The 12677-nt window shown below is 47.6% G+C and overlaps 1 protein-coding gene across 1 annotated transcript in view; it reads right to left on the bottom strand.

The window, feature by feature from the left end:
• Positions 1-9476, bottom strand: part of RMI2 (RecQ mediated genome instability 2) — a 10301-nt gene extending 825 nt beyond the window's left edge. The window contains exon 1 of the mRNA XM_006867241.1: positions 9188-9476. Coding sequence (XP_006867303.1) covers positions 9188-9476 — 289 coding nt within the window. The remainder of the gene's footprint in view (positions 1-9187) is intronic.
• Positions 9477-12677: the final 3201 nt, after the last annotated feature.

Below are 12677 nucleotides of genomic sequence, written 5' to 3' on the forward strand. Positions count from 1 at the left end.
ATATAGGGTCACTATGAATCGGAATGGACTTCATGGCACACCACCACCACCACCAATGTCCCCACATTACAGAAGAGAAGGAAAAGGAGAGACGGAGTAAACACACCCAGTCCAGAGAGCCCAAATTTATCAGAGGTAACAATTGAGAAATTTAAATATTGCTCATTAAATGTGAAGGCAGTGAGACATATATAGTTATTGTTGGGTGCCGTCGAGTTGATTCTGACTCCAAGTTATCCCATGTGACTGGGTAGAACTCACCCTATAGGGTTTTCTTGGCTGTGATCTATTAAAAAAAAACAAAACTTTTTACTGTGAATTTAGTGAGGGTTTTCAGAGCATTCAACGTCTTCATACCAGTGATTGCAGTCTGCTCAATGTACCATCAGTTACCATCAGTATTTACCTCTACTCACTTTAACTCTGCACTCCTCTGTGCCTCCTGCTACCTTTATGTTTCCTCCGCCAACCTCCCTCTTGTTCTATATTGCCTGCGTCCCTCACACATTTAACACCACGTGTCTACCCTCTAATGCCGACTCGACGGCACTTAACAACAACCCTCTAGCCCATGAATGATTTCCCCACCTCCCACCCCTGTAACCATCATAGAATGTTTCTTTTATCAAGAAAACCTCTTAACTTTTTACAACAGTTTTGTCCTTTTGTGATAACTAATTTCACTTGTAGGATCACCACTGGACTGCCTACTGCAACATCAGCAGTGCAACCCTCTAGTTGCTTCTTGGAAACCCTAGAGTCCCTATGAGCTATGAGTCAAATCAATTCAATGGCACCAATGCCCTCCAGGTTCATCCATGTTGTGAGGTGGTCTATAGATTCATTGTTATTCTTCAACTTTGCATAGTATTTCATGGTATAGATGTAATAGTTTGCTTAACCATTCTTTTGTTGATAGGCACTTAGGCTGTCTCCATCTTTTTGATAACTCTTGAATATAGCATATTGTAGGGTCCTATTTTCTTACCTAGTCTTCTATTCTGTTTCTTGACTGGTACATGTAATCCATTTACATCCAGTGTTATTATCAGTAGGTATGAACGATTGCTGTCCTTTTGCTGTGTTTTGTGTGGTGCTGCTGGTTCGTATGTTCCACATAATTTTCTGTGCTGAGTTCATTTTGCTTGTGTTTTCATTTTCATTTCTGTTGTGTTAATGTTTACTCAATCTTTCCGATTTTTCTTTTTAATTTGGATGTGAAAGTGTATTCAGTTTTTTTTTTTAAGTTACCCTGTAATTTATTAATTTTCCCCCATTTAAAACAGTGTTTTATCTTGAAATCTACTTGAGTTTCTCGCCATTTAAAAGTTTTGAATTACACTATTCCCTCTTTCTGCATTGTAGTGGACTTCATTATAAATTGATGGCTCTGGTTCCTATTTTCAGTATTGTAGATTTGTTTTACTTTAAATACTTCACTGTAGGGTAAGCACTGGACTGCTAACAGCAAGGCTTGAAGTTAAAACCCACCAGCTACTCTTGGAAACCCTAAGGCGCTCTGATAGCATAGTGGTTACCAATCGCGCTGTGAACTGCAAGGTCAGCAGTTCGAAACTACCAGCTGGTTCCAAGGGAAAAAGACGAGGCTTTCTGCTCCCATAAAGATTTACAGCCTTGGAAACCCTATACAGGGTTGCTATGAGTTGGAACCGATTCCACGGCACATAACAACAACAACAGAGGGATTGCTGGGTTAGAAGGTATTTCTATTTCCAATTTCCTGAGGACACAAAATGCCATTCTCCAGAATGGTTGAACCATTTTACACTCCCACCAGCCACGTAGGAGAACATTTTATACTCTCACCAGCAAAGTAGGAGAGTCCCAGTCTCTCCACATTCTTGCCAGCATTTGTTGTTTTTTGTTTTGTTCTAACTTTGCTACTACTGCTGGTGTGAGATGATATTTCACTGTTACTTTGATTTGCATCTCGCTAATGGCTAACGACCTTTGGTTTGAATTCTTTTTCAGTTAGTTCCATTACCTTTTCTTCCCCAGAAAGATTTTCTGGCTCTGCACCTTGGTCATTTGAGCCATTCTCTCTTGCTTCTTTATGTGAGCTAAAATTTTCTGTTGTCTCCAGGGCAGTGTGGTAGTGTTGTATTTGTATTTAACTGATGAGTGTATGTTGATGAGTTCTTAGGCTCTCACCAACTGTCTCCAGTGGGTGTAGTTAGAGAAATGAAGCGTGTACGTTGTTCTCCATATGTGCACTCAGTTTGGGGGGTGGGGGGGTGGTTGGCAGGTGTTGGCTGCTATCATTCACCAGGTGGTATAGAAGCTGGTGTTGGCTCTTGCCCAGCGGATGGAGTTGCAGAGGATACAGTTGTGGTTGGGCTGTATGGGCACAATTGTAGTCTTCTGTTGGGTGGGAAAGAGAAGAAATCCTACCCCCACCCAACCTCTGGACACACACACACAAGAAAACAAAACAGAATAAAGCAAATAATCGCGAAAAGAGAAAATAATAAGGGAGGTAAAAGAAATAAAACAGGCAGCAACCAGGAAAAAAGAATCTAATAACTCAAAAGAGAAAAGTGGAAGAGGAAAATGGAACTACAGAAGAGAAAATAAAAGTACTAAATAAAAAAATCACATGTAAAAAAGAGAGGAAAGATGGAAAGACAAAGAATAGAGAATAGTAGAGATCAAAAGGAAAAAGAGAAGAGGGAAAATAAGAAACTGAAGAAAAGAAAGAAAAAGAAAGGCAAAAGTAGAAAGGATAGCATTCGAGGAATGAAAAGAGAAAAAGAAAAAAACAAAACAATGAAAGGAAAAACCAAAAACCAAAAATACCAGTGCAGTTGTTGGAAAACTCTGGGGGTGGGCTGGGAGGGGAGTCCTGCCAGCCAAGGAGCTCACAAGGAGGGTGAAGGAAGGATACGACAGTGGAGTTCTATCAGCTCAGATATTATCTATGTCCAGGGCAGTCAATCCGGAAGTGGTCCATGGAGGCTCTTGATGGAGTTGGTTTCAGTGTCTGTCAGGACCACAGGGCAGCTGGGGGCAGGGTGGATGGTTTTGAGGGTTTCTGCTAGACGAATGCTGGCCTGGTGGCTCTGTGGGTTCTGAAGGTCTGGAGCCAAGCCCACCTGAATACAGGCACCAAAGTAGCACAGCCAGTCCCTGCTTCACACTGATGTGGCTCACACTCACGTGGTTCCGAACTCCCGGAGCACAGGGTCTGTGCTGGGGGTGGATGAGGGTGGGAGCTGGCCACATCTCTGGTCACCAGGGGAGCATGGGGAAAATGGAGGAATCATACCTTTCCGTTGCCTGTGTGAATCCGCTCTACCAGGCCACCTTCTGTCGCCAAAGATGCTCACAACAGTTCAAGATGATTGCACTGCATCTGGCCGTCTGTTCCCCAGTCAGTCCTCCCTCTCCCGCGGTCCCTGCTCAGCCTCTCTTCCCAGCAAGCACTCAGTCCACTCCTCTGAAGTTCAGGGTTCCAGGAAGCTCATCTGTGTCTATTTCACTTGGTCTCTCATAGTTTTGTTGCCGAGGGTCTGTGTAGTGGGCCTGCCTAGTCCGCCATCTTGCTGGAAGTCTCTTTGGTTGTGAGCTACGTGGAAGCAGATTACCATGTCTTCCTTCCACGGAGCTGCTGGGGAGATCAAAGCACCAACCAACTCAGAACTAAACCAAACTCACCACCACTGAGTCAATCTTGACTCACAGCGAGCCTGCATACGGTTTCTGAGGCTGTAAATCCCAGGAGCAGACAGCTTCATCTGTCTCCCGAGGAGTGTTGACTTGACCTGCCAACCTTGCAGTTAGTATTTCTCCTAAATATAGATCACGTACACATACATTTATTTACACAGTAAGTCAAACATCTAACTTACAAGATGCTACGCATATCTTCTCTGGTTTTAGAATGTTAAACAAAATCTCAGCAAGGTGCCCTCTGGCACAAAGTTAACGACACCCTCGGAATGGTGAGCCCTGACATCGGAGCGTACCTTAGAACTAGATGTGTTACTCTATGGCAGGGGCAGAAAAGCAAGGCTTCTCTCTAAATCTCGTTTCTCGCTCCATGTCAGTGTATGTGACTGGTCTCTATAAAAGACATACTCTCTTTCTACAAAGACACCCCCGACAGCCCCAAAGCATGTCCAATTTTCTCTCAATGCTGTCAAGAGCTGGGCAAGCAGCAGCGTTCTCCACCTCCTCCCCAGCAATGTCCACTTCAAGTGTACAGACCCAGGCCTGCCACTATGGCTATACTCTGACCAATGGCTGGGCATGTGCAGGCCAATCAGCAAGAGGGCAGGCTGTCATAGGAATGACCTAATGACTTATTAACCACAACTTTCTCCCCATTCCCTTGGGGAAATGGCTCTCCTTGAAAGCAAAACTTGGCCAATCTTAACTACACAAAACTCAATTGTGTTAAAAACCCCAAACACTGCAAGAAGAGTGGGCACCCTGCCAGACCCCACTGTGTGCCCCTGGGAGGCCAGGGTAATCACTCTCTCTCCATCTACCAGGGCTGGGCTTGCTCAAGGGCCTGAGGCTCTTTGGCAGAAGGAAGCCAGGCAGGTTGATACCTGAGCCCTCTGGTTTTCAACCCCTGGCAGGATGGCTTCAGATTGCTCTGAACCCAGGTCACCACACTGCCTGAGCAGGTCATGTCCGGTCTCTCCGTGACTGAGCTTCATTCTACAAATCCATGAGCCCTCAAGTGTCAATCTCCATAGAGATTTCACAAAACGTATGATCCTCACCAGAAGGTTAACAACCGCAGGCCCTGACCAGAGTTAGCTGGGTTCACAGACTTCTGTTGGTGTCTCTTTCCTACAAGTTTAGACACACCGGCTCCTACGGCAGTTAACTGGACTGATAACTCGGATGACGTTGAACCCACGTGTGTCAGAATAGAACTGTGGTCCACAGGGACATAAACGAAGCTCTTTTCCAACGGCCAGTACAAAGCTGTTCCTATGAGGTACAGGTTAAAGGTCCCAAATCTCCAACTTTTTCAAACTGCTGGACCACCCCACCAACTACTCTACCCAACTCCTCCTTGTGCCCTCGCATTCTCCCTCAAGGTCAGTGGTTCAAGCTCACCAGCAGCTCCTTGGAAACCCTCTACAGGGTCACTATGGAATGGAACCAACTTGACTGCACTTAACAACAAGCTTACTGCAACATTTCACAGAACTCACAAGCAGACAAAGAAATGGCTCATGTGACTGTGAAGGCTGGCAAGTCCCAAGTCTATTGGTCAGGCAGAGGCTGGAGGCTTCCCCTGACTCACAACACTTTGGAGCTGAAAAACCCAATCTGCACGTCAGACAGACGGTAGGCTGCTGGCTCAAGGATGCAGAGCCAGAGAGAGAACTTTGCCAGAACATTCATATACATTAGACACAGACCATACCCTCAAGGGAACTCCCCTTACTTGAGTAAATCCCCTGACTTAAACAAGGATACTGAGCGTGGAGACTTGAATCACACCAGCTACTAAGGTGGTGACTCAAGATACATCCCACCCTAATCCTGCCTCATTAACATAATGGACAGCTCACTGCCAGGGAGGCCCAGAGCCACAGGTATAGAGTCTAGGATTTGCAACAGATCACAAAACGAAAAATAATTAGCTCATAAAATGAAGGACAATTACATCATTACATAACTGCCAACCCACTGAAAATCACAGCCTAGCCAGGTTGATGCGTAATATTAACCGTCAGAGTCCATACACCTTGTTTGCATTAGTAACAAGCGGTCCAATCTCCTTGGTGGGTCACAAGCACCTTATTTGCATAGCCCCACCCAATCATGGTGTGGGAATCACAAAGACGATGGCTAGAAGAGCCATATTAAGTCAGTCACTGCACTGCAAGTTTTCAATAGCTGCTTTTTCAGAAGTAAATCACCAGGCCTTTTATTTTAAGGAGCTTCTGGATAGACTTCAACATCAACCTTTTAATTAGCAGCTAGTAGCTAAGCATGCTAACCACTGCACCACACACACATACACACACACACAAACACACAGAAACCCAGAGCTAGTTACTGAAACCCACTGCCATCTATTCCAACTCACATTGACCCTACAGGACAGAGTAGAGTCCTTAGGGTTTCTGAAATTGTCAATCTTTCTCCCATGGAGTGGCTGGTGGGTCTGAACCATCAACTCTGCAGTTAGCAGCCAACCACCAGAGCTGGTTACTTGTAACATGCCATCAAGGCGGTTCCGAATCATAGCAACCCTATATAGGGTTAATTCTACCTGCCTTCCTACCAAACCATCATCTCTCCACCAGGTCACCTTTTTTTCTTCCGCCCACTTTCTCTGGTCTAGACTTCACACTCTCTTGTTCAACTGTATCACAAACCTCCAACTACCACTTTATCCCTCTTCACAGCCATGCCTCGGGCACCTGGCTGACCGCAGTGCACTGGAGAGACTGATTTGTCTCCTGGCTCCCCTGCAAACTGGAGCAACTCGAGAACAGGGGCATCTGACTTGGCTCTGCATCCTCAGCACGTGAGGGATCTGGAGACCAAATGCTGCTGTGCCAGAGAAAGTGCAGAGGAGCTTCGGCAGACGCTGAAGACTACTAGGACTGGCAGGTCCAGACAGCCCCAGACAGCTGGGGAAACTGCCCCACACTCTACTCCAGGCTCCCCAAAGACACTGGGCTTTCTGGTGTCTACAAGCCTTTGCACATGGGGTTCCATGGACCTGGCCAATCTCTTGCCACTGCACACTCACACGGGGGACCCACTGTCCCACCTCCCAGGACCCCTCATTCCCCAGTCAGTCTACAGACTCCAATGCCTCTTCAGGTCTCCCTCTCCCAGGAAGCCTTCCCTGACCCCCTCAAGGCTGCCTCAGTTGTCTCTCCCCTGCGCCCATGGTACCCTGTGCTTATGCCCTACTTTTTGTGGCCTGCTGACTTTCTGGGCAGGATCCCCTCTAAAGAAGCAAGTCAGTTTTGCTAATTGAAATGTGAATACACAGGAATGAACTCACTGGCTGAGTTCCCAGGTACAACATCCAGTGGATTGTTGTTGTTAAGGTGCCCTGCAAAGGGTTTCCAAGGAGCAGCTGGTGAGCTTGAACCATCGACCTTGCAATTCAAATGACTTTGCAGTCTGACGCATTAGCCCACAGCACACCAGGACCAGTGGATTGTTGTTGTTAAGTGCTGTCGAGTCGATTCCGACCCATAGCAACTCTATATAGGGTTTCCGAGGAGCAGTTGGTGAGCTTGAACCGCCAACCCTGCAGTTCAAATGACTTCGCAGTCTGGCGCATTAACCCACAGCGCCACATCAAGACCAGTGGGTAGATCACATTAATTCACAGCCAGTTTGTTTGAACCACAAGGTTGGTGGTTCAAGCTCACCAGCCGCTTCTCAGAAACCCTGCACAGGGTTGCTCTGGATCAGAACAAACTTGATGACACTTAACAACAACCTTTCCAGGCCCCAGACGGCCTCCTGCCTTCAGGAACTCAGCCTGGGAGCCAGGAAGGACACAAAGAACAAAGAGCAAGTGGGTCAGCACACTTCGTCTCTTGAGGGACCACACCGTAAATACTTAAGGCTTTGCGGGCTGCTATAAAACATGCAGCAGCACTAGACAATGTAAAACAGGTATGTTGTAACACAAATCACTTTGGACACTGATTTCTGAATTCAATCAAAACTATTCTTTGTGTTTTTCAACAACTTAAAAATATTAAAACCCTTTTAAACATGTGGGTCATGGGAAAAGAGGTGGCCGGTCACCCCATCATGTCCCACTTGTACTGGGGTTGTTGTTGTTGTTAAGTGCCGTCGAGTCAGTTCCGACCCATAGCGACCCTGTACAGGATTTCCGAGGGTGTAAATCCTTACGGGAGTAGAAAGCCTCATCTTTCTCCCATGGAGCGGCTGGTAGTTTCGAACCGCTGACCTTAAGGTTCGCAGCCCGATTCATAACCACTACGCTACCAGAGCTCCTTTGTACTGGGGTAGAAGGCAGAAAAGAGGCAAATGAGAAGATGAGGCAGGGAGTGGGTGGGAGAAGGGGAGCATTTTGGAGTATATAACAAGTCACAAGTTTTTAATCCTCATTGGGACTCAGGCACTGTACTAAGGCCATTTTTAACTCATTTCTACTTTATTCCATTCCCACTTATTTTCTTAGTTTGCACACTAGGCAAGGATTATTGTCCTAAGTGTCATTGAGTCAGTTCCAATTCACAGTTACCCTGCATGGCTTTCCCAAGAGCGGCTGGTGGGTCTGAGATGCCAAGCTGGCAGTGTAAGCAACCCTGTAGTCCAGGACTTATCCTATAACACCACACCAGGACTCCAGGCAAGGATTACTAGGCCCTTTTACTAGAAGGAATCCAGTCCAGAAAGGTTAATAAAGTTCTAAAAACAGCTCAGCTGGGAAGGGGCAGAGTCAAGAACTCAACCAGGTCTGTGTGAATTCCGAGACGCCCTACCAGACCACCCACTCCAATCTGAATTCCAGACTATCTGGAAGGAAGCTCGCTCCCCGCCTGCCATGGCGGCCCACCCATCTTTCCACCTCTTCAACTGAGACCCCAGAATCCCCAGGAACCTTTCTGACTAATCACCTCAACACCCTGTACCTTCCAGGGCTTCTCTGGAAGGCGTGCCCCTGGCCTGTGTCCACCTGGTTCTCTACAGCTGCCGTTTGGGGGGCAACACAGCAGGTCCCCGGCCAACATCCCTGGGACTGTCACTCTGAGGGAGGCTGTTTTCCCAGGGCACCTGATGGTCAAGTACTGGGGATACAGCATGGACTATGGCCGGGCAGTTCTCAAAGTGTTGTCTGCAGACAGCAGAGTGGACAGCGCTGGGTAGAATGGTAAATAATCGGTCCATCCAGCCCTGCAGACTCTGAGTTAACACCCAGCCCGTGGGTATGGACAGGCGGGCTGGGAACCTCAAACAGAGCTGTACTAGTGACCATGCAGGAGGGAGAGGGGCTTCGGGGGGGATCCCGGGGACGGGAGCTCGAGCTGGACGTTTAGAATGAACGTAGGTTCTAGGTAAGCTTTTGACAAATCCTCCCGGGAGAAATCACCGGTGGGAGGAGCTGGTTACAAATGCCGACCGGCTGCAGAGGGCTGGGCACCATATGGGCGGAGAAGGCAAGAGCAAAGTCTGGGGGTGGGGAGCGCCCCGTTACCTGGGACCAGGCAGGGCCGCCCGCGCGGCACCCGCTCCAGGCCGCGCACCGTGAAAGCCCCGCTCGGGTCCCGCAGCCGCGCCTCGCCGCTGCCCGCCTCCACCACCGTGCCCTGCATCCATACGGTTGCCAGCTCCAGCGGCCCGCGGCCTGCCCGCCACAGCCGCCACGCGCCCGGGACGCCTTTCGCGTCACGCCGCAGTTGCTCCGCCAGCACCTTCAGCGGCGGCGTCCGCGGCAGCCTCACTGACTCTGCGCTACAAGCTGACGACTGCGAGCCCGCCGCCATTCAACACGGCTTCCGCCTTCCCGCCAATGGTGATGGACGACCACTCTCAGCCCGCGGCCGCCAATCAGGAGCGTGCTGACGGAGCCGGCCAATGGTCAGCGTCAGGAGGCGGGACCTCCAGGCACAGGGGTTCGGTGCAAGGTGGCCGGAGTACGCATGCGTACTTAAAATAAACACACGCCTCCAAGTTAGGAATGAGTGAAAGCAATGAGTTAATAGAGAATAAATAAACGCAGGAGGCAAAAACACCCTTACAACATTTTTCAAAATTTGGTGTGCTTGCAGATCATCTGGAGGGATGGGGTTATGCCATTTGACAGTGTCTTGCCAACACTTCTAACCCAATAAACGGTTACTCAATGCTGTTATTATATGCCATCCCGTGAGCTCCAACTCATAAGGCAGGTGAGTTTCAACTGCCAACCTTGTGGTTCAAAACAACTTTGCAGTCCAGTGCATTATCCCACAGCGCCATACCAGGACTCCTATTTAATTTTAGTTTACATTTAATTATATTGCATTTTATCTAATCTTTTGATATATTGTCGGCACAGCGCCTCCCTTTGATATAGAACTGTATCTTCTTATTGTTGTTAAGTGCCGTCAAGTCGGTTCCGACTCATAGCGACCCTGTATAGGGTTTCCGAGGAGTGACTGGTGAGGTTGTTGACCTTGCTGTTCAAACGAACTTGAGATCCAGTGCAGTATGCTGAATGCAGCACCACACCAGGACTCTCCATGCAATGCTTGCTGAGAAGAAACGAACAATTGTTAAATACTGTCTAACTGCACCACAAACTAACATTTATTGAGAGTGCTCAAGAACAGTCCATGCACTCAGATATTAAGGCTAGTAAAATTTCCCTTTCTTTTATTATTTACCTTTAAAAAATATTTCCTATTTTGATAATATTTAATGTTGTTGTTGTGATGTGCCGTGGAGTCTGTTCCGACCCATAGCGACCCTGCACAGGGTTTCCGAGGCTGTAATCTTTACGGGAGCAGAAAGCTTCATCTTTCTCCCGTGGAACAGCTGGTAGTTTCGAACTGCTGACCGTGAGGTTCTCAGCCCGGTTCGTAAATATTTTAATAACATGAAATCAAAGTTAATGAAACATATTACTGTATTTGGAGTCCTGGTGTGATTTTATGGGAGAAACCCTGGACCCCAGTCAAACCCACCAGTCACTCCTTGGAAACCCTATACAGGGTCACTATGAGTCATAACCAACTCAAAAGCACTTAACAACATTACTGTAGTTTCCACAAAAGAAACAATCCATTTATCACTGAGTTGATTCCAACCCCCAGAAATCATAGGGCAGAATAGAACTGCTCTTTGTGGTTTTCCGAGACTGTTCATCTTAATGGAAGCCGGCCTTGTGGCCTTCTTCCAAGGAGTTGGCTTGTGGGTTCGAATGAAGACCTTTCGGTTAACAGCCAAGCACTTACCCACTGCGCCACCAGGGCTTCCTACAAAGGAATTCATTCTAGAAATTTTCAAAAAGTAATTTTTAGAATAGGAAGGTGGAAGGAAAATTGTAAAAATCACTCCGAGTCAACCACTCTTGAATATCTGCGAGTCTAGGCTTCCAGGTCTCGCTGTGTACCTGGGTACTTGTTTTCAACATTTAGCTACTGCTCCATAAAGGAGCCCTGAAAGCACAGTGGATTGTGAGCTGGGCTAACCACAAGGTCAGCAATTCAAATCTACTCCTGCTCCAAGGGAGAAAGATGAGACTTTCTGCTCCTGTAAAGATTTATAGCCTCAGAAATCCTATACAGGAATCCTGGTGTGGCGCTGTGGGTTAATGTGCTGGACTGCAAAGTCGTTTGAACCACAAGGTCAGTGGTTCAAGCTTACCAGCTGTTCCTGAGAAACCCTATACAGGGTCATTATGGGTCAGAACTGACTCAGCAGCACTTAAACAATAAAACCTATTTAGGGTGGCTGTGAGTTGGAACCAACTGCTTTGTAAACTTTCTCTTGAGCGATACTGTGTGTCCTATCACAAATTTAACCAATAGCCTATACTTAGACATTAAGGCTGTTTCCAATTTTTCACTGTGAACCTATTTAGAGCTAAACGTTTGTACACATGTTTTGGGTCACTTCCTAGAACTGAGACTGCTCCCTAAACATATGTTGTTATCATTAAGTGCCGTTGAGCTAATGCTAACCCATAGCGACCCCGCATAGGATTTCCCAGGAACTGCTTGTCGATTTGAAGTGCGGACCTTGTGGTTCACAGCCCACTGCTGATCCTACTACCCCAGATCATGAGTCCTCCCCTAAACATTGGATGCTACCCATCAGTAAAATCCACAAAGCTTACACCAGGCAACCCTTAGGCCTGGGCTGTTTCTTTGGAGACTTTCTTTTGCCAGGATCCCCTGCGGTATACAGGGCTTGATTTTCATACAGCAGCTAAGACATACTGAGCTAGGTCCAGTGCTGAGCTTTGGAGGGAGTATCCAAAACAGCCCTCACCCTGTTTGCAGGTGAAGAAGTGGAGGCTTGCTTGAAGTGGAAGGCTTGCCCAGGGCCTGTCTAGAAGTCATCTCTGGGGGAATCCTGGTCTTTACACTTAGCCCCAAGCTGTCTAGTAACAAGGGTCCTGGGATGATGAGAGAGCAGGGACATTAACCAGAAGGCAGTCCACCCCTCAGGAACCTCTCCCATGGCACCAGGAGGCCACAGGAGCGACAGGGAGTAAACTGGGGTGAAGGCAGTCGCTTCCAGGCCTCCAGTCTGAACCTCGGAAGTCCTTTCCTTCTCTTGGTCTCCATGTATGCACTCCCACCCAAGCTCCAGATGTGCCATCCACCCGTTTTGTAATAGGCACCGCATGTTACAGGGTTGCTAGGAGTCGGAATCAACGACAATACTTAACAACAATGGATTGAAATGAATCCCCCAAAACGTGTGTTGTAAAACCTCTTTGTCTGTGGTGGAGTACTGGTGTGGCACTGTGGGTTAGTGCACTGGGCTACAAAGTCCGTTTGAACTGCAGGGTCGGCGGTTCAGGCTTACCGTCTGCTCGTTGGAAACCCTCTACAGGGTCACTATGAGTCAGAAGCGACTCAGTGGAACTTTACAACAACAGTACTGAGTAACCATTTACTGGGTACAAACTGCTGGCCAGGCACTGTCAATTGGAATAACCTCATCCCTCCAGATGGTCTGCATGCACACCATTT

The sequence above is a fragment of the Chrysochloris asiatica genome, unplaced genomic scaffold, assembly GCF_000296735.1.
Source record: "Chrysochloris asiatica unplaced genomic scaffold, ChrAsi1.0 scaffold00102, whole genome shotgun sequence".
NCBI lineage: Eukaryota > Metazoa > Chordata > Mammalia > Afrosoricida > Chrysochloridae > Chrysochloris > Chrysochloris asiatica.